Source organism: Lytechinus variegatus, chromosome 12, assembly GCF_018143015.1.
Source record: "Lytechinus variegatus isolate NC3 chromosome 12, Lvar_3.0, whole genome shotgun sequence".
NCBI classification, from domain to species: domain Eukaryota; kingdom Metazoa; phylum Echinodermata; class Echinoidea; order Temnopleuroida; family Toxopneustidae; genus Lytechinus; species Lytechinus variegatus.
In genome coordinates, this window is record NC_054751.1 from 13,955,227 (window position 1) to 13,979,002 (window position 23,776).

General features: G+C 35.4%; 1 protein-coding gene across 4 annotated transcripts in view; it reads right to left on the reverse strand.

Annotated features, from left to right (window-relative positions):
• Positions 1–23,776, reverse strand: part of LOC121424800 (prominin-1-A-like) — a 108,662-nt gene that overhangs the window by 64,278 nt on the left and 20,608 nt on the right. For 3 of the 4 annotated variants that reach the window (XM_041620584.1, XM_041620583.1, XM_041620581.1), the window contains exons 2-4: positions 19,256–19,729; positions 16,382–16,464; positions 14,176–14,381 (exon numbers count right to left, since the gene is read on the reverse strand). In XM_041620584.1, coding sequence (XP_041476518.1) covers positions 14,176–14,381; positions 16,382–16,464; positions 19,256–19,517 — 551 coding nt within the window. In that variant the 5' untranslated portion in view covers positions 19,518–19,729. Of the gene's footprint in view, positions 1–14,175; positions 14,382–16,381; positions 16,465–19,255; positions 19,730–20,193; positions 20,298–23,776 lie in introns of those variants that run through there. The other variant, XM_041620582.1, reaches the window with a different exon arrangement.

Below are 23,776 nucleotides of genomic sequence, written 5' to 3' on the forward strand. Positions count from 1 at the left end.
GAGTTCACTTCCAAAATCGCCAATTTAATCCACATTCTTTCTGGAGACTCACGTTTTTGTACCACGAAATCGGCACGAAATGGGTCTGCTCCGGTTTCAAAAGCTCGAAAGCATTGCTCAATCACACTCAGAGTCAATTTGAGAATCACCAATTGCGATAGCGATCATCACTACAACTTACGTGTTATACGCTCGCACACAAGCCTACAAACAAACGCTCTTCAAATTGGCAACATAATAATGAAAATTAATCGATAACTTCAGTTACACTTATTCTGCAGCGATCTGTGCCACTGATCTCTCCCCTAACTGGATATGCGGGGAGGGTCCTTTGTTTGAAGCCCGCGAGTTCTATTGTCCGCCATACCAGTTCCCCCAAAAGGAACGCGATCGCTCCATTAGCATGTGCATTGTGAGCGATACGCTAGCTGTCTGCACACTGAAGCACTCATTGCTTTTTATACAAAACTTCATATATTTAAGGTGCTAGAATTCGCAATTTTCTTGAAACCATGGTACTTTCCCAGTATACAATTCGGAAACATAATTTTGAAGGGGTTGGTGTTTTTCTCACCTACGGAAGAATGGATGAAATCCTTGACTTGTCTAGGGGTATTTTGGAGGTTTTCCAAATAACCATCTTAGGATCGATTTGGCGAGGACTTTCTAGGTTATGAAGGCTTATAACACTGAGCTTGAACCCCCCCCCCCTTTAATTTAAGTCTACCCCACCCCCCACCCCCGAAAAAAAAATCAAACAAGTGTAACACCGAAAAATTCATCGTTTTCAAACGTTGAAAATATAACTTTCATATTTTATTTCTGATTTTGATTAAATTTTGAGCATTATTGTGTGTTTTTCTCTCTATTCAAATAATCATTTTCATGAGGTGGACTCGCCCTTTAAAGAACAAGTCCACCCAACAAAAACTTGAATTGGAATAAAAAGAAAAAAAATCAACAAGCATAAGGCCCTGAAAATTTTATCAAAATCGGATGTAATATGAAAGTTATGGCAGTTTAAAGTTTCGCTTCATTTCACAAAACAGTTATATGCACATCTAGGTTGGTATTCCATTATTTTAACATTTTGTGCTTCCGGCAAGGAGGTCCTAAACGTCAAATTCGTAAAAATTGAAATATTGTATAATTCAAATTATAAAACACAAAAGAAATAGTGAGTAAAATCATTGACTCTCTCATTTTGATGTAACTGGCTCATTCATATCACTATTTTTTTATAAGCGAAACTTTGAAATGTCATAACTTTTTATTTTACATCAGATTTTAATGAAATTTTCAGCATTGTGCTTGTCTGATTTTTCTCTATTGATTCAAATCAACATTTTTCTGAGGTGGACTTGACCTTCTCCCTCTCTCTTTCCTTCTGTCACATCGATCGACCCTCTTCAATTATCCTCTACCCAGTTTGTTCATATACACTGTAGGAAGCGGGGGGGGGGTCCTGTACCCCTAAATTTTAGGTGGGGGACAGACCCCCCAAAATTTATGTTGACAACTTTTTTTTGGTTCTTTTTGCTTGTAAATTTTTTTCCTGCATCCCCCCTAAATTCAGGTGGACCCCCCTAAAATCGTTGTGGTCCGCCCTGAAATTCTGGTTGATAACCCTTTGTTGATGCTTGTCAGATTATTTCTTTTGTTTTGCATCCCTTCCTAAATTTGGGTTGATAACCCTTTTTTGCTTGTCAGATTATTTTTATTGCGTCATCCCCATAAATTTCTGGTTGATAACCCCCCCCCCTTTTTTTGCTCCACCGAGACATTTGAAGACATTCGGCATCTCAAAATAAGTTCTGTGAAATTTCTGAACTGGTCTGTAAATCCGTCTCTGTAGCTTAATGTATTTTTTACGTAGGCCTACTTAAAAAAAAAGAGTTCTTGGAAAAAATAATTCGATCTATTGTTGACAGAGAAATATCACAAATTCACATGCAACAAGTTACATAAGCCCCCTAAAGTCCTAGTCCTATACCGTACATGTACCTATAGCTTGTAAATTTTATTGTCCTTTCACAAATAAAAGATAAACAATTTTCAGAATACCTTGTAGATCCAGTCCTTGTCCCAAAAATCAGTCTATTTCGGTCAGGATCTATGCTTGCAAAAAAAATTTTTTTTAAACTCCTCCGAAACGGCAGATTTTCAGTCTTAACTTTCTCAGTCGTGATATTCTTCTGTCCAAACATGATTGATAAACTCATAAAACTTGGTGACATTTGTGAATATTAATAAACTGTATATTTATTTGAATCATGGTTTGAATTCATCACTCTTCCAGAGAAATCACAACAATCGATACCCCCCCCCCCCCCCGAGTTTTAAAGTTTTGGAAACTTGCTCTGGTAATTTAGAATTACCACACATGTATTTGAGCACATGGGACTACATAAAGTCTACAACTATGCAGTTCACCAGCTTGTCTTATCTGTGAAAAGTAATCCCATTTCCTCTGTTTCCACGGTCGTCACAATAAGTGCAATTATACGTGGCACAGGACGACATCTTAAAATTTGTATCAGGTATAAATTCACATTGAAAAGTGCTGTTGTAAGAGTTGATTTGGAAAGTATAATTAATAATTGACACTATTGCCGTGTACCAGACTCTACTCCGATTTTGACTTTTTTGGGGGAACTCGGCGTGCGGAGGTACCAACTTCCGGTGCTTCAACACGGAATAGGCCAATCAGCGTTATTGTTCCTATCCAGGTAGGGGAGAGATCAGTGATCTGTGCATGCATGTACGGTACAGCAAGGCTCGACATTAGCGGTGGCCCGGGGCCACCAAAAATTCATCTCGGGCAACCATTATTGAAAAAATGTTAAGTTTTGGTGGCCCGAATCGGGCAACCAATAATTTTCAAAGTAGCGCAATTTTTCTCCCGATTTTGCATGCATTTATCAACCTTCTACAGTTAAAATTGCAAGCCAATTCGTCATGCGCCTTTTTTGTTAATCTACACACAAATACACACACACAAAGAGTGCATAGTCATGACAGTATGTAGGCCTACCGCTAGCATACAGTACCTATTATTCAGCCGGCCGCGCCGGCTGTCTGGCTGAGCTTTGCATGCATGAAACCAATGCAGCTAGCTGTGCACGAGCAGACTATTCAGACCCAGGGAGCTGCGATACGAAATGTTACTGCTAAGAAATCTTCCCCAGAACTTTGGAAATCTACGTCAAAGTCACATTTTACACCAATGAAATGCCCTTCTTCAGTCCATATTACTGAAACCTGATTAATTGCAAGCATTAAAAGGAGGAATTATGACCTCTCTTTTGACTCAAAAAGACCGATTTCCAAATGCATTAATACACATAGGTGAGTACATCACAGTCCCATATGTGCATTTGTATGTATGTTGATATTTGGTTTATTTCAAAGCTGTGTCTCTTTGAGCCAAAAATAAATAGGCCGCTCTTTCTTTCTTGCTTACAAATGACTTCTTAAACCACTCTTAAGGAAGTAAATACTTTGGGAAGGCATTTCATTGATGTGACATGTGAATTTTTTTCCATCATTTTGTCAAATATAGGGAAGGAATTGTCTCACTGTTTTTTCCAGATAACTTTTGCCATTTTATTTTTTTCTTTCATTTTTTTCAGTGATTAAACCATTTATACCCCTTCCCATTGAAAATACCTGATTAAAGAAGATGTTTCTACTGAATAATAATAATTTTCCCCATTTTTTGATAATTTTGTTTTATTTATTTTTCTTAAATTTTCTTTTGTTTTTCTCAAATTTTTTTTATGACCTGTTCTTTGTTTTTTTCTTTCTTCATTTTTTCTTTTGTTTTATGCAAAGTAAAATAACAGCAAGCACAATTTATATACAAGATGTACAAAGAATAGTGGTACGTGTTAGTGATTGCAGAATATTTCAGTTTGTTTTATTCATTTTTAATTAATGTTTTTCTTTATATTTTTCGGGCCACCAAACTTTATTAGTGGGCCACCAAAAAAAATTATTTGAAGGTTTTGGTGGCCCGAACGGGCCACCACCAAAAAAAGTTAATGTGGAGCCTTGGGTACAGTATACAAAATGCGCATCCACCGAGCGTCGGCGATAAATAGGGCCCTGCACTGATTTTCTTTTGCATTCTTTATTAATTTAATGCGCTGCTAAGCCGAGTAAACTTTTAATTTGCACCAATTTTTGTGGATTGATACTTCAAACTTCTCAGGTAAGCTTTAAAACCGTGACTTAGGCTATATAGACCCCTTTTTATGACATATTGATGCAGGTCCGTGTCGACATGAAAACAGAACTCGCTCTCACAGTGTTTACAACGTGTACACGTGTACACGACCGAAAAACATGCCGTGTACACGTGCATCAAAAATGGACTTTCAAAACGGGCCTAGTATTCTCCATACAAGATATTTTGCAAGGTAAAATGTGAGCTGATGTCTGAAAATGAAATACAAGTAAAAAAGTAAGTCTTCTTTTTTTATTCAGATATAGTTATACACAAATTGTGGGATGTTTATAAAGCATTAAAGCTGTGATATGCCAGAAAAACTGCATAATTTATGACATTTTATCTCAAGATAATTGGTTTCCAACTGTAATTAGTTTTATACATGGGGTGACAGATGACATCAACAAAATTTTCCTGATTGAAACTGAAATCATAGCACTTTGGCCAAAAATATTTTATGACTTTCCTTAAAGAACAAGTCCACCCCCCCCCCAAAAAAAAAAAAATGATTTTAATGAAATAAAAAAAAGAGAAAATCCAATTAAAGTATCACACTGAAAAATTCATCAAAATCTAATGTAAAATATGAAAGTTATTACATTATAAAGGTTTGCTTAATTTCACATAACAGTTACTGTATGCACATTCTGCCTGGTCGGTATGCAAATAAGAAGACTGATGACTTCATCCACAATTTCTTTTGTATTTCATTTCATGAAATATTAAATATTCTAATTTTCTCCTCATTGTCAAGAAAAAAATGATTAATTCCTCCCTGAACATGTTTAATACTATATGGTTCAGTCAAGTTGGTCCTTATTATCAAATCTGCAAAAATGAAATACTAGTATTGTACAATTCAAACCAAATAAATAGTCAGTGAGGGACATCATGGTCTGTCTCATTTGCATGTCACTGATTTGTGCACATCACTGCTTTGTGAAAATTAAGTGAAACTATTAAATAAAATGTCATAACTTTCTTATTTTACATGTACATCCAAATTTGATCAAATTTTCAGTGTTATGCTAGTTTGATATTTGTCTAATTATTAAAATCAGCATTTTCTGGGGTGGACTTGACCTTTAATATTACCAGTATAGTGACAACAGGGATATGAAATATTTATTACAAGTTAACAAGAAATAATTTCCCCTTCTTTCGTTGTATTTCCTCATTATTAAACCAAAGTTAAAACTTACAATATTAAATTCTACATCTTGCCAATAAAAATATATTGTATGCAGATTTAATATTATGCAAACATCCTGTCAAAGAATGGATGTGGTGATTACCTCCAGGTATACAACACGCAAAGTACAGGCTTTATCTTATCAAATTGCACTATATTTCCTTGTATTGGTTAATGATTTCTAGATAAACAATGGACATATCTCTCTGAATCACACCTTATGGGGCTCTCAAAAAAGTTAATAGGGGAAGTCCATCCCGACGTGCTGTTGGTTCGATGAACCAAGAAAATTAAAGGTACAACAGCGGCAACAGCCCCTTCCCCCCCCCCCCCCCCCCCCATTTCATAAAACTTGTTATAAAAACAAATTTGCAATAACAGTTAAAAGCTACTGAAATTCTTCAATCTGATTGGCTGATATTAAATATGCTATTGTTTATCATAACAAGTCTTTATGAAACAAGACCCAGGTCAACAAAGGTTTGGTGAACATCCTACCATAAATCAACAGAGTTACAATTTTTTTGTAAAAGACATTATAAATAAATAAATAAATAAATAAATAACTAAATAAATAAATAAATAAATAAATAAATGAATAAATGAATAAATAAATAAATAAATAAATAAATAAGAGTTGCGATCTGTGTAATATCAAGTTTGCAAACTCCATCATGCAATATGTGTATGTGTATGCTGTGTATCATAAATTCCATGAAAAAGTTCACCCTCAAAAAGATAACAAAATAAAACAAGTAAATCAATTATTTATTTTTGAAAGCAGATTTTCGTACGTCTCAAATAATCTCTCCAACTTGAATATGAAAAAGATTTGGATTAGGAGAACTTTATTGACAAGTACTGTATGTTAGAAGCAAATGCCTAGATTGATAATTGAATCAATGAATTGTGGACTGTACCAAAAAAGGTCACACAGAACCAAAGTCAGGCAAAACAATCTTCAGAGAGGCTCAACATCATACTAAAAAATAAAAATGACACAAATTACCATAGTCAGAATGACTATTGAATATGGCAAAAGTAGCTAGAATCTTTAACTTTTTAATTGTGTGAAACTTTTCACTTTATCAGTACTGATATGAAATCTGTGATAAGTCAAATACATAGTCATAGGCCCTATACCATTTGTTTTAAAATATTACTGTCTGTCTTTATGCAGTACATGTAGGCCTACACCTACATGTATGTTAAGAAATGTTTTGTAAAAAAAGCTAGATTTTACATTTATAATGTGGGTACTCTGAAAAATAGGTATTACAGCTACAATCATTTTCAATCACTTTCCTCAAAGTAAATGTAGGGCTAGATGAATGCAGATGAAAGTTTAAAGTTTCATACAAAAATGAGTATGTACAAGCAATGCAAATGTCACTTTCATATGCATGTACAGTACATGTAGCTGTCTATGTACTTTGACATTCAAAAGAAGGAAGCAGAATCTTCAATTCATTCTCAAACTCTTGCCCATGGCTAAACCTGTCTAGACACTAATTAGGCCAAAGGTCAAGGGGTCATTATCTTTCATGAACTGGTCAGTCAAGTCAAGCCAAGAAGGCAGTCCAAGTTATATCAAATTGACCATGACACATGTGTTCAATCTGTCTGCATCCTGCACTCATACCTGGACACAAATTGCTTGACCAATCTGGGGACAGCAAAGAAGACAAAAACAAGTGTTTTAGGTCAAGTCCTGAAAGCTGAGGCCACTGAAATTTAGGGTCAGAGAGTTCACTCAATAATACAGTATACATAAGGCCTGCAAAAGGGAATCTAATACCCCTTTCACAAACCCATCCTCCAATTATCCGAGTGATGCGGATAATTCAATAAAAATTGCATTCACAAACTCCAAAAATAATACGCACTATTTTTTACGAGCGCCCAACCTGAAAAAGGGGGATGATTGTCATGGCAACTGCACACATCCCCTCCGATGGGGTTGTGTTGGAAAAGGGTGACCTTGTGACCGCACCATGGCAATTATTCGCATTACTTTGGAAATGTGTTCACAAAGTCAAAATCTGGTCCCGGTGCCACTATTATGCGGATAATTGCAGCATCAAAATAATGCGGATAACTCTGGTCCCACTCCCATTTTATTATCCGCATAATTGGGTTTATGAAGGGGGTATATGGTACTTGACTAAACGGTTTCATGACATCTGCTGCAGCACTGCTCCGATGCAAAATCTGCACGTTAAGCCAAACATTAAACTTAACCTCCAACACTGCATAAACCCTAATCCTCATCTTCACATTATTCTGAAACAAAAACTCTTATTACAATCCTAACTCTAACCCTGTAGGCCTACCTTCTGAGATATCAAGAGTGGAGCAAATGGTGCAGGAGCGAATGTCCTGTCACCATTTTCAACGACCAAACAGGGTTTCACTCAGGAAACTATAACAGCAAAATAAGATTAATGCTCAGAGCTCTGAGGAAATCCTGAACTGAAATCCTGTATCAAATTTTGGTAATTAAAAACGATTATTTACTTTTAAAAGTTAGAAAACATATACATGAAGGCCTTTAATCAAACACATATAAAGATGTGATCTGAAATCCAGTATCTAGTACAGGCACGACATTCCTTCAATTATCAATATTCAAGTATTTACATCTTAGTCTGTACGTAGGCTACAAGATGTTCATAGGTTTAAAAATATTATGCAAATTGATGTCGATGCCAAACAATTTTCTGACAATTACAATTCAGCAATAAGAAAAATGAAATTTGTTTCCTCAAGATGAATAAGTTTTTATTGAGAGGCATAATCATAATATAGAGGAATTCGTAGGGCACAGATGTAATAATGAAGACAAAGTTAAAGAAGAGGCATACAACATTACAAATGATGGAATTCGGTTGTTTTTGTTGTTAATAATAATAGTGCTTTGAGAATCTACAAGTTTGTGTCACGTGTGGATACCATGCGCGACCATGGGGTCTCGAAAAGCACCCTAAACACGTAATTTCCATATTCTGAAAATGCACCCCTTAACAAGTATTGGCGTGTGAAACCCTACCCTTAACAAGTATTGGAAACAAAACGATACTCTTGGCAAATATTCCCTGAAATGAACCCCTAAACAAGTACAGGAATGTATTATTGTTACGGGGCCTTCGGTCGTCGGCTTTACCTTATTTGGTTTAGTACGACCCCACCTTCTACACCTCGCGCAAATAGGACTCTTAAGACGTAGTGTTGGGGCAAAAAGGACATCCTTTACAAAACATTTTAATTTTGTTTTATCATCCCCGACCCTAAACACGTAATTTTCCTAGCGAAATAGATACCCCTTTTTCATTATTTTTGTGTTTTTGACACCCTTATCACGTTACGTACGTTACGTGCCCTATCGTGAAAAGGACATCCTTTTTACGTATTTTTGGTCGCGCATGGTATCCACTCGTCAATGTAACTGGCCCCCCCCAGGTTCAGAGATCTAAGCTGCTAATGATTCAAATCTGTGAAAAGAAGCCTCTATTTATTACTGGTTATTTAAAATCTACCAAACTTTTTTGGATTCTACTCAAAGCCAACAATGCCAATGTAAGCCTGTACGAAAGAATTTAGACTAGTAATAAATTCACGCCAGACAGAATCAAAACTATGCAGGTTTATGATCTCATCTTGACCCTTTCTTACTATCACTCCTGTCAGCCCTGCCTTGATGAGCTCTCGTCTCTTACGGTCCAGTTAACCAGTAGCTAGGGAATTCCCCTAGAGATAGGAGGGGGCTAATATTTTGACAGCCATTCCTGCCAGTTTGTACAGGACTAATCTTCATCTATCTCACATCCCCCTCCTTGCCCTCCCAGACGTACATGTATCGCTGTGAATCTGACCCGAAGCCCTCGATCTGTCGGATCGCCAGCGCACCAACTGTCTAGGTCAATCAACATCAGTGACATGATTTCCCTCGCCGCTTGCTTCCCAGGTTTGCCCATTCAGTCACTACAAATGACTAGACCTACCCCCTGTTCTCTCCTGCATTGGTAATTAGGTAATGGCTATCATCAGTGAAGATAACAGACGTCAATCTACTGGAAATGGATCATAACTGGCACATGTAGGTATAGAACTATGGAACCAAGTTCACCTGAAATGGGAAATATTCCGGCATTTTTTTTTAAATAAAGGACGAATCAGATCGTGTGCATAAAATATGATTCAATACTGACCACGTTCTGTAGATGTACTAAATGTACAAGAAGTAAATGTCATTCAAAATAATTACTTTGCATCTTTTGGTATTTTCAAAAGGTACATGTAATCAAAGTAGGACTACTCAATGTGGATATGAAATATTTCCCTTCACTGTGCAAGCAGTAGGCCTACTTCTTTTTCTCGCAAACTATAGACTATAGATGCAAAAGTACAACACCTCCATATTCTAAATTCGAGATGCACAAACTGATGCCTTTGCTTTCCACAGTTGATGATAAACTGAATGAGATTTCCCTAAAGGTTATCAAGCCAATCTACAACTTCACCCTTCGGCCCACCAGAATGCACTGTCTCAATCAATTCGTGTTGACAAGACTCTCTCTCCTCCCTCTTTCCTGCCGTTACACGATTCTCTTCCTCTGCCGTAATTTAAACAGTAGGGGGAATGACGGAAAAACCGGGGGAAAGGTCGTTGGATCACGGCTAATTAAAATCAAGGATTACCGCTCCTCCTTCTACAAGAAGCCATCGTTTGAGCCAATATTCCATAATATTTTACAGAACTCTTGGAATATTTCTTGTATTCCATTCTGAGCCATCCATTATAATATACACTGTAATTGTCCAATGCATAAACAAGACATCTTTAATATGCCATGACAGCAACCATTCATGTACTAGGACAACACTAAATTTTACTGCTTTTAATTAAACTGAAAAAAAAACAGTGTATTATTGTGAATTAATAATTTTTGTGCTGCAAATATGTCTTGATGGTCACTCGATGCCACAATTTACAATTCACATTAAATGTACAGGTGAAGTATGGAATACCATACTGATAACCTTTTGGTAACATGTGTGCATTCCTTTAGACAAGTGGAATGCCTCTGGCCGTCTCACCTGCATCACGCGGTTCAATATAGCAGCAGTGCTGACTTTGAATACTACTCTAACTCGCACAAGATGTTCAGTGATACATGGTTACTCTTATGTCCACTTTTTATGAACTAGACCAATAAACTTACAGAGATATAATGGTTATTCAACAAAAAACCCCAACATGGCCAAAGTTCATTGACCTTACATGACCTTTGACCTTGATCATGTGACCTGAAACTCGAACAGGATATTCAGTGATACTTGATTACTCTTATGTACAAGTTTCATGAATCAGATCCATAAACTTTCAAAGTTATGATGGTAATTCAACAGATACACCCAATTCGGCCAAAGTTCATTGACCTTTGACCTTGGTCATGTGACCTGAAACGCGCACAGGATGTTCAGTGATACTTGATTACTCTAATGTCCAAGTTTAATGAACTAGACCAATAAACTTTCAAAGTTATGATGGTAATTCAACAGATACCCCCAATTCGGCCAAAGTTCATTGACCTTACATGACCTTTGACCTTGATCATGTGACCTGAAACTCGAACAGGATATTCAGTGATACTTGATTACTCTTATGTACAAGTTTCATGAATCAGATCCATAAACTTTCAAAGTTATGATGGTAATTCAACAGATACACCCAATTCGGCCAAAGTTCATTGACCTTTGACCTTGGTCATGTGACCTGAAACGCGCACAGGATGTTCAGTGATACTTGATTACTCTAATGTCCAAGTTTAATGAACTAGACCAATAAACTTTCAAAGTTATGATGGTAATTCAACAGATACCCCCAATTCGGCCAAAGTTCATTGACCTTACATGACCTTTGACCTTGATCATGTGACCTGAAACTCGAACAGGATATTCAGTGATACTTGATTACTCTTATGTACAAGTTTCATGAATCAGATCCATAAACTTTCAAAGTTATGATGGTAATTCAACAGATACACCCAATTCGGCCAAAGTTCATTGACCTTTGACCTTGGTCATGTGACCTGAAACGCGCACAGGATGTTCAGTGATACTTGATTACTCTAATGTCCAAGTTTAATGAACTAGACCAATAAACTTTCAAAGTTATGATGGGAATTCAACAGATATCCCCAATTCGGCCAAAGTTCATTGACCCTAAATGACCTTTGACCTTGGTCATGTGACGTGAAACTCACGCAGGATGTTCAGTGATACTTGATTAACCTTATGTCCAAGTTTCATGAACTAGGTCCATATATTTTCTAAGTTATGATGACATTTCAAAAACTTAACCTCAGGTTAAGATTTTGATGTTGATTCCTCCAACATGGTCTAAGTTCATTGACCCTAAATGACCTTTGACCTTGGTCATGTGACATGAAACTCTAATAGGATGTTCAGTAATACTTGATTAACCTTATGGCCAAGTTTTATTAACTAGGTCCATATACTTTCTAAGTTATGACGTCATTTCAAAAACTTAACCTCAGGTTAAGATTTGATGTTGACGCCGCCGCCGCCGTCGCCGTCGGAAAAGCGGCGCCTATAGTCTCACTTTGCTTCGCAGGTGAGACAAAAAATTACGAGAGGTTTGCATTTTGTCATTGTGATAAAGCAATCTTTTATCATCGTCTAGTGTTATCATTGGTATAAATTCCAATCCTTAATAGGGGCAACTTCAAACAAAAGTGGAAAGACAAATTTCCAGTTGGAGGTTATTAGTACAGAGAAGTTAGATTTGGGCAAAGAGGACCCAGCAATCTTTTATTGTCAAACAAAACAAAGCAGTTCAAAACTAATATTAGAGAGCTATTTTGTTCAAAGTGAAATGCTTTAGCCTGTTTTTAACCATCAACTGAGCATGTCAGGCCTTTGTATATTGTAAAGAATACCAATGTAGGCCCATACTACATGTATCTCTCAAAAAGTTAATTCAGCAGTGACTGAACAATGTTTATCAAAACTGTCAAAACAAAGGCCCTATCGTGAAGAATTTGCTTCATGATGTAAATTTTGCACATTTATCTGAACTTCTATCCTCTATCAGAAATTCCACTGCATGACACACACCTTGAACCCAAATAACCTCACTCCCATGCCATGAAAACATTTCTTCTCATTTTTTAAATTATCTTCCAATATTTCAAAACTATAATTTATCCAGGTTTTTTTCATATCAACCCACAATTTCTGCACAATACAATTATGATTATACATGTACATACTGGTAGATAAAAAATACATTTTTTTGTCAATAGCAAGAAAATATAAGTACACCAGTTACACTTTATTTGACAGTGAATAAAAAAAGTACTTCATTATTAAGAATAATATTAAAAGAAATCAACAATCTCATAGTATGAAATAAGACTAGTAATGCCTTGTTTCCATTCATATCTGAATGACACGCACCTCGAAATTCAAGATAACAACAACAACCAACATTCCTTATTGTATGTGTACCAAAGTAAAAAATATGAGATTTTGCATTTCCTAGTGCGTGCCATGTTTTATCAAAAGATAATACAATAAGGCACTGTACTTCACAAGATTTAAAGGGATAACAAAGTTATTTCCTGTAATTGTAGCAGTGGATCTCCGCCGAATAAACAGTAAATAGGATGAATCACTGTAACTATAGACCAGGAAAATTGGCAACGCCCAAACATAGCAGTATGTACTGGTATCTACTGGTACCAAATAAAGGCTAATTGGAAATGGTGCAAGCTCGGCCTACAGTCAACATTCTTTGAAAATTGTGCCATCACATCATGGGGATATGTCCCAATTAAATGGTTTCATGAAGGAAATGGTCAGCATTCACTGTTCTACATGTTGTCATGTATGAAAAGGGTCTTGCTTTTCAAGAATCATGATTCTCCTCAAAATAGAATATCAAGGGATACTGGTATTGAAAATGTGTCCATATTATATCAAGCCTGCCTGAATCTAATGTTAAAGGTCTGAAAATGAATATTAATAGATTTTACCACAATTTAATACAGGTGTCATACCAGGAGAGAATATAGTGGCAGTCTGTCACATGTGTTTCTCAGCCAATCAAAATCAGAAAAGTTTTGATCCTAAAATATTTTGTTTTCCATAAAATGTTGTACTTTCTCCCTTTTTCTGTATCGCCAAAATCTAGGGACTATATCAAAATAAAAATGATTGTTGGGTTTGCTGGCATACATTCTAGAAATGAAACTCAATTTAAACAAATATGTAATTTTTACCAGATGATACCAGTGAAAAAAAAATAATAATCTGTAGTTCAATTTTTTGGTCATGAAAAATTCTGTTTTCTAAGAAATCCTGTGTTCTTCTGAATCCTGAATATATATAAAGTTTATATCACAGAAAACTATAGACTCTACTGTAAACTGAAAATGATTATTTGGTGCAGGGATTGCTGACAAATATACATCCTAGAATTAAAACTAAATTATATTTCAAAGAATTAAGAGAGGTAGATACTTACCAGATGAAACAAATGAAAGAGAATAAGTAATTTGTAATTCAATTGTTTGGTCCTGAAAATGTTTGTTTTCCCTGAAATCTTGCGTTCTCCTAAATTTTGCGTTTAGTTTATATCACAGATGATATTGATGTTGGGCCTGCTAGCATACATTCTAGAACTAAAACTACAATTTAAAGAAATAAGAGAGGTATTGATACTTACCAGATGATACCAGTGAATGAGAAGAAGAAGAGGCTGAGAGTGACCCTCTTGCATCCCATGTGCTTGGTCTCTCGCTGTACCCTCTTTCCTCCACATCGATCACAGCATCGACAGCAGCTGAAGATGAACCCCGTGATGGGCACGATGATGAAGTAGAGAATGCCGAACAACACGCACACGATGATGCCCACGAACAGACCCATAATCTAAAAACAGGGATAGAGATAGAGATAGTGTAAGCAAAAACTCCATGGTATAAGAGAAGATGATAAGGATGTGCCCATACTAAGCCTGTTCCCAGGCTTTACAGAACAAGTCCACCCCAACAAAAAGTTGATTTGTATAAAAAGAGAAAAATCCCACAAACATAATGTCACCGAAAATTTCATCAAAATCGGGTCTGATTTAACGATCATGCCTGCCCCAAGATGTGAAGAATAACTGATACAGAATAGATTTTATTTAAAGGACAAGTTCAGCCCAACAAAAAGTTGATTTTAATAAAAAGAGAAAAATCCAACAAGCATAACACTGAAAATTTCATCAAAATCACATGTAAATTAAGAAAGTTATGACATTTCTAAGTTTTGCTTAATTTCACAAAATAGTTATATGCACATCCCAGGCAGGATGCAAATGAGGGAACTGATGACATCACTATTTGTTTTTTATTTTTTGTATTAAATATGAAATATTCTTATTTTTTTCCTCATTGTCCTGTGAAACAAAGTTTTATTTCTTCCTGAACATGTGGAATTTCATTTTATGGTTCAGTCAAGTTGTTCCTTCATTGTCAAATCTGTAAAAATTGAAATATTGTACAATTCAAACAAGAAAAAACAAAAGAAATAGTGAAAGGGGGACATCATTGATTCTCTCATTTGCATGCGACTACATATAACTATTTTGTAAAAAATAAGCAAAATGTTAAAATGTCATAACTTTCTCAATTTCCATCTGATTTTAATGAAATTTTAAGCATTATACTAGTCAGATTTTTCTCTACTGATTCAAACCAACACTTTTCTGAGGTGGACTTGACCTTAATAAATTAATGCACTGCTACCAAAGCCATAGCAATGACAGTGGACGCCCTACTGATTGGCCTCAATGCCCCTCTCAATGACATTAGACATTTTTCATTCCTTTTCTTTTCCAATGCTGTAATGTAGCAGTATGCCCTGTTGAAAAAAAAAACCTTGCCCAAACTTTATATTGAAAACCCAAAGACTTCCCATTCCTCTGCCCAAATCACTAAATGATTTTTCTTCCAATAATAATACCATTTTGCTACTTAAATCAGCGTAAAGCATCCCACAGCGGACCACAGGTGCTTTTCTACTCACAAAAATACCTGGGGCCAATTGCAAGAAAGGGTCTTTCAAGGACCTTCTTTGTGTCGCCGATTCATTACGTGCTGTATGAGGCTCCTTTCACAAATTGATTATAGCTCACTTTAAAATTGATTTTTATGTAAAGACATAAAATATGACATCAGTAATAAACAATGTCATTTGTTCATATAAACGGATAAAAACATGTTTTCAAACTATTAAAAAGGCGTTTCATACAGCACGTCATAATAAATCAGCGACACGAAAGACATTCCTTGCAAAGACTCTTTCCTGCAATCGGCCCCTGCAATTATGGTTAGCATGAAAATACCAGGTAATACTTTTAACACAATCACTCCTGCCTGAACCAGGTATGGCTACTAATATATCAGAAATAAGAAACATTTTTCTTTTTTCTTCTTTTTTTGTAATGAAATAACATTTCTTTATGATTACCATTTTCGCTTTTCAGTCTTCCATTTATAACAGTTATATCTTTAAATGTTACCATGTTTTATATTTCTATATCAAAATCCCAAAATAAATTTCCTTTATGGACTTTCATAAATTTAATTAGATTGAATTGTTTCATGATCTCCTTGTCAGATCTTTACTTCAAACTTGCAATTATTGAATACAACTCCATATTTGTTTTTAAAATTGCTTTCAATAAATTAAATAATGAACAATTGTTCATTGAAATTGTAATCATTTTTTTAGGTTTCCCAAAAATGGAAATGAGGGGGGGAGGTTTGTTTAAAAAAAACTGTTACATGCAGGCCCTTTATCAGTTTCTTTGTAAAGTTCACATGGAGGTAGAAGTATCAAAGATTTATGTCATTTCAGAAAATTTTCAAGATTTCCTGTCTCACCTTCCACATTTCTGTCTGCCAATTATCCTCATAGTATGAAGTATTATTATAGACAGTTGTTTCTAGAGCAAACTGGATGTAATCTGAGGGAAAGGGGAAATGAAAGAGGAAAGGGCAGAAGTTAATGACAAATTTCAAGAAAACCTTTATTAGTATTATAAAATGATGCAGAATAACATGCAAATATCCACAATTCAACTACATGTACACCCTAGGCTATAGGCCTGTAAATGTACAACATGCATATTGCACATGTCACAGTACCATCCAAAATATAGGGCCTACATTGTACCATTATGTGGCCAAGTGACATCATAATTAAAGATGATATTTACTTTTAAACTGTGCCTAATATATATCCTACTTGTTACTTATTTCTAATATTTTTGTGACTATTTAGTTTACACTTGAAGAGTACATGTATAACAAGAACTTTAAGTCACGCACTCAAGAGATATTGTGGCACATATTTACTAGGGATTTATTGATGCAATCCAGAATTATATATCTCCAGTTATTCTATTTTTTTTATAAATCAAAGAATTCAAAGTGCTATGCTACTTATCTAAGAATTTGCTGAACTTATATTCAACTTTAATACTAAAATGATAGCTGCTTTGTTTTCACCTCATTGAATAACATATCAATAAAAAATTCATGCAATACTTTGTACTATTGCACTCATGTCTCATTATTTGTATCTATTCTATACACTACTCTATCCTAATGTACAAGTATGTTATGGCCACTGTGTAGCTGTACGTACATGTAACACTGTTTGGTATTTATATATTACTCATTCACTGTACATAAAGATTATGCAAGTAATTTACACAATGGGCCTGGTAAAAAGGAAGGGAAAATCCCTCTCCTTTATTTCCAGAATTCAAATTTACCAGTACGGTATAAAATGGATGCAACATTAGTTGTCGCAATAGTTGTTTGTTATTGATTACTTCAGATTACTACACTTGAAAATCAAAATCAATGACCAGGAAACATTCCATTACATGTTCATTGTATAACAAAAAGTGCATGCAATTCCATCAGTTGGTAATTCTGTTCACAAACATGTAAATATCTATTGAAGCAGGGAATAATTTTGTTTCACAAATTTTACTAGCATATTTGGCCCAGAAGACTTGAAGCAAATTGGATTGTGATACCAGAAAAATCATGAAAACACTTTGAAGTGCATCTCTATTCAAGATCTATTCAAAATACTTTACTTCAATAATGCATTCCCAATGGTTTATACTTCTGTCACGTGTAAAATAAATTTCCAAGAATGGATGATTATTAAATTCAAAAGCTGATTAATATCATTATTGAATAAGCAATTTTGGATGGAAAATTCATAAACTCCTGATATTCAGAAAAGTGCCTATGTAATTGTTCACACAGTACAAGTCAACCTACATGTACATGTACAATGTACAGATCTATAGATGCACATACATGTACATGTGCATGGTATACAAAAATGTTTAGCAAAAAGGAAGGATGATTTGACAGAAGTGCGACAGCTTAAACACAGGAGCAGGTCATTGCTCCCAAAACAAATTAACCAAAGAGGAAATTCAAAGTGAGAGATGAAAAGGAAACAGGTGGCAATACTTCTGCAATTGTATTGAATTAATTTGAGATGGACGTTGCAAAAGAAGTGATGCTTCTGCAAATATCACAATCATTTCCTTGCCAGCCACTGTTTTGCATTTATTGGAAAAGATACTTCCATTGCATAAATAATTAAAGTTGACTCATCAAACACGATATTTTCCACAATATTGCTTCCACTTCCTTTCTACGCTACTCATCTACATGGATATACAGGTACATTTAAACAAAAATAATCATGATTATCCTTCTGAAATATAATCTGCTTTACACGCTGTACCTTGTAACCATAGCAACAATACATCATATAAACGTAATGCTCAATAAATCCATTATTTATATGAATACGATAATCTAACTTCATTTTGAATTTTAAAGCAAGGACTACTGTACATTTACATGCACAGTAATGGTGGAAAAAATTACATGTAGATTATCATATTGGATTGTGATTTAAATGATTTTTGAAGACAGATCTGTAAAAAGAATCAAGATATAATAAAACTCTTTTCCAATCGTCGTGTAAAGCCTTTAGGCAAGCCAAAATGCTATTTTAGATTTTAAAAATATGTCAAGAAACAGGTAGCCTAAAGTGTTGTAATCGTTTCAAACAAACATTTGATTTAAAAAGGCTGCTAATTAGCTGATGATATAGCTTTTTTGGGGGCAACAAATCCAAGATTCATTCCAGAGGACGCTTGTAGAGGGCTATACATGTAAATAGAACCTACATGTACATACTTGGGAATATTAAAGTACATGTAGGCCTACATGTATATTGTACAGTATCTTTCCTAGTATATTTTCTGAATTTGTCCAAGGTCACATACATGTACATGTAACTTGACCATGATGGACAGAATTCATAGAAATGGGGTCCCCTGACTTTTTATCATGTTACAACTATTCATCATTTCAAAACTTGGTGATCAGTTGAAATTTCATGGTTAAATGCACAGACAAGCATTCAGAGGAATCATTCAACCCTTTGCACGCATATATTGCAAAATTACTCACAATTAAAATCAACAATTGTGTAATAATTGCAGTTTTCTTGTTCATCTTTGTAACATTGAAGCTTGATGATAAATGTAGCTATCATTCTTCAATATTTATAAGGAAGGATGATTCAAATAAAATGTGAAAAAATAGTATTCATTTTCCACTCAGAATTAATTAAACAGGGTAAAAATCTTTCACCACACATTGTTTTCATGGAAACAGGGGATGCCAAAAAAAAAATTTAAGGCTACTTACCCAGAGGCAAGCCATTTGGCTGAACGACGTCCACGAACCCTTCTGCCATAACGGCAAGCGTACTGGGTCTGGATCCTGATGGGGTAACGTTGGTAGCCATGGGGACCGGGGGCAGCTCACCCCATCGGATAATACTATTATTCTTGGGATCCAAACTAGGATCCTGCGCTCCTGTGAAGTCCGTCACACAGGACAGGATTACCAGAAATGTGAAAAGCTTCACTGCTAAAACGCAGTTTCTAGTCCGTAAAAATAAAGCCATCTTGTAGACCTGTTTCTTTGACTGTCTTTGGATAGACCTACATGTATAGGTCTCCTTGAAAAGTTGGAAAATGATCCTCACACCTCTTATCAATGTCTTTGCATTGTTGAGGAACTCTGGGTCTGCAATCGAGATGATTCTTCTGATGTAAGGTGTCCCAACAGGTATATTCAATAATGGCGTCACTCAATCACTTTGAGTTGTTACTGCTCCTATTGAAAGAGAGAAAAGATTTGTAAAGATAAAAATAACAACAAATATACGCACAAGATTCCTATATCATCAAAATCAATTATCAAAACTGTATGAGAGCAGTGTCAATTTTTTCCTCCAATAATAATGTACTACAGGTAAAGGTACATGTCACTGCTATAAAATTCAAATTTCTTGAGACCACAGGACTTTGAAAACTTTGATGAAATTCAACTGTCAAAGTAAATAACACAAGCTTTGCAAAATCTCTTAAATTTGTGTCGACTTTGGTGATTGATCAAATTATAGAAGGCTGTCTACACATACGTGTACTGTATGCAGAGCTACTTGCATTTTATAGAGTTTAATGTCAAAGCAGAAAATAAGAAAATTTAAAACTGCAAGATACAAAAACATCACCAAAATGACATTTATCACAGTTGAATTTCACCCTATTAATCAGAGAAACAAAGGTGCATAGTACCTGTGTCATCATAGCTCGACAAATACTAAAGTATCCAATGCATGTATACTGTATATGTAGTAAGGAATCTCAAACAGCAGAAAGATAACAAACTCAAGTGCCATCACATGCAATTATGATGCGCGGAACAAAATTCAGTAAATGACGTCATTTTTTTCAGTAGAGTGCAGGCTACGGTATCTTATCAGGGCCGACTGAAGTGAACTTCTCATTGTTGCTATACACACAAGTTCTACTGGCGTTGGCTAATCAGTGAGGCTGCCTTCTATTTGTAGGTTTCTATTGACTTAAAGGCGGATCAGATGTGACAAGAGTCCTCCTTTTATCAGGCAGGGCAATCGGTTATTTCATTAGAATAAAAGAGATGCAGTGATAAAGGTTGAACCGTTGAAGAACTTTATGATCATACCATATTCACACTTTTAACACCTGGGTCCCCATTTCACAAAGCTATATAGCGATTGATCATGGAGCTGATTTCTATGACTGATTGCATTGATTATTGTGTATGATCAGTCGGAAAAATCAGCCAATTAGGTCAGTGTTACAGGGCCTTGATAAAAAAATAGAATTACAGGTGTACTACAAATTAGATAAAACATGTACATGTTCAGATTTGAATAAGTTTTGTGATTTGTAATATTTTGTTCAATTCAAGCCTAAAAATAATCTGGCTTCCCCTCATACCTACATGTACTGTATGTACGTACATCTACTGTACCATATGTACTCTGTAGAATCCATAATGAATTTATTAGAGCACACAACAAAAAGTTTTTTTGTAACACATGGGGAAGCTGCTCGTTTATGACGTCACAAATCAAAAACTTGAATTCTAAAACTTTCTACATATGAATAATGGATTTTTCTTGAGCACTCCACCAATACTTCTTATTATTTTTTATATTTTTACAACCAATTTTTTGTCAGGGTGAACTTCCTCTTTAAAATACTCATATACCCTTTTTAGACAGGCTAAAATTTCCTTAACCCCGTACTATTGGTGGGGCTAAATGGCAAATTAGCCCCACCTATAGTACGGGGTTAAGCTTAGCCCACTTTCGTTTTACACAGCGTTTTTGCAAAGTGGGCTAACCCCACCTATAGTACGGGATTATTTGGCCCTGCAAAAAAGCAGGGTTATCCTACCAATTGCTGTGCTAAGAGCAATAGTACGTGGTTAAGATCGCATGTGTAAAACGAAAGTGGGCTAAGCTTAACCCCGTACTATAAGTGGGGCTAAATGGCAATTTGGCCCCACCTATAGTACGGGGTTAAGGAAATTGTAGCGTGTGTAAAAAGTGTACGAGTGAAGCACTTGTACTACATGTACGAATGATCGACAAAAACCACTAGTCCGGGGTTAGCAAGTTTTGTGTGTAAAAAGCAAGCATTCCTTATCCGGGGTTAGCAATACCAATTTGGCATGTGTGAAAAGGAGAAAAAAATAGTACGGGGTTAAGGATAGTACGGGGCTAGCGATAGTCCGGGGTAAGAAAATCCTGTGTAAAAAGGGCAATAGACATGTAATAATCAGAGATCATTGGTGTTAATGTATAAACACTGTCTGTGTTTGTATTTTTTTATATGCACACCTTCCACTGAACCAGGGAGTTGGGAGTTGAACCATGGTCATGTAATAGTCAATTATTAGGAGACATGTACATGTACACTCAGCTCTCAGCAATGTAAATACATGGAGCTAGCAGAGACTAAGTTAGTAAATACAGTACAGTTGTACTAGTTAGCTCCATTGTTGTACAGTACATCTGAAATTTACACATCACATTCTACAGTAAGAGATAAGAATCAGTGTTCGGAACATACATTACCAAAATATAAAAACACTGTACAAAGGTCTGAACATTTCTTCTCATGCTAGCACTTTACATGTAATATCATGTAACTTTCTAGCTCATCTTTGTACAAATAAATTGTTTACTGTACATATACAGATGTAGGCTATTTTTTAAAGGATTATTTATGTAAAAAGAAAAAAAAGGTGTACTTGTTCTTGGCACAGCAGGGGATTTATTGATTCCAGAACAATATTGCATTTTAATATTTACATAGACTGAGCCGATCATAAATGAGCAAACTAACTCATTTTATTGCTTGTAATTTGAACAATGGAAGTTCTTATTTTACTTGTTTGCTATCAAGTAAAATTGCAGCAATTTCTCTCTAAATATTATCATTCCTTCACTGTTGATCAAGACATGTTTATCAACTTCAATATTTTTATAATTACTAAAAGTGACAAATTTATATACATCCCATTGTTTCCCCCTACCATTTTGTCTGGAAGTATCTATAAGCCAGGAGTGTGAGTGGTCACAAATAAAAAGATCTGAAAAAAGCTGAAGAGTATTGAAAAAGTCTGAAATATGAAGACCTCCCATATTTTTGTACAGAGGAAAACCCCAAAAAGCGGAAATTAACCTGAAAATCAAAACAAAAAATCTGAACACTCACACCCCTGCTATATAGGCTTAAAAATGAATTGACACATCGCTGTTTCAAAGTAGAATGCAAACAATTAGTAAATTTCATACATGTTTGTGTATCTGTACTAAATGCTATTTCTTCGATCAACTTGAACTCACTTAAAGCAGACATGGAAATTATAAATTATGAAGTTTCTGATGATTAAAATTTCTAAATCTCTGAACAAGCTTTCCAAGGTTCTTGTCAAGACCACCATGACATCAAAGATTAGTAAGCATGCGAACATAATGTAAGACCACAACAAGTGCCATATTAACATTTCGAACAGGGGGTAAAAGACAGGGATACAGTTCATGAGATTCATCACACCATTAATCACCTAAAACCACAGCTTTTATTCATGGCACATTGACTCCTGTGACAAGTTCTGCAGTTCATCTGAAAACATCGTTCGAACTGTTCTCAAAGAACTCTTCTGAAGGCTATTTCATCATGGACCTATTACAAATGTAAATTCAACGAGAGCATTTATGGCCACCACCAGTTTCCAGCTGTCAAAATTGCTGTCACACACTTAACTTTCTCTTTGCACTTTTTTACGACGAGCGCCTGGGCAATAATTTACTCAATCCTTTCTTGGACCATAACAGTCACCGCTCGATCTCTGGCCCTCTTTCGACCAGATGAGGTCACGTAAGCTCGATCGCTGCGATCAGGGAAAGTCCCTGCATTATCTATAATGCAATGCGCAATTTATTTCCGGAATTCAATACATTATTTCATGCTGTCGATATTGTGCAATTGTCGTCTGATCATCAGAAAAAAATCCTATCAAATTTCGCCAATCCTCTGGAATTTTATGCCCAAATGAAAATCAAATCAAAGGAGGGGATTCGTTGAATGTCCAGTTGTAATACATGTAGGTCCATGGTTTCATAAAACCATTCAAAAGCTTTCTATCATAAAAAAAGAATATTAAAGGTTAAATTGAATATTCTTAAAGAAATACTTGTAAATGTAAACAGAGCTCTATTTGGTAATTTCCACAGAACACCTATCCTATGGAAGCATTTCAGAAAGCTGTCTCTTTATTAAAGTATACACACGAAAAAATTCACGAAAGTGATGATTATAG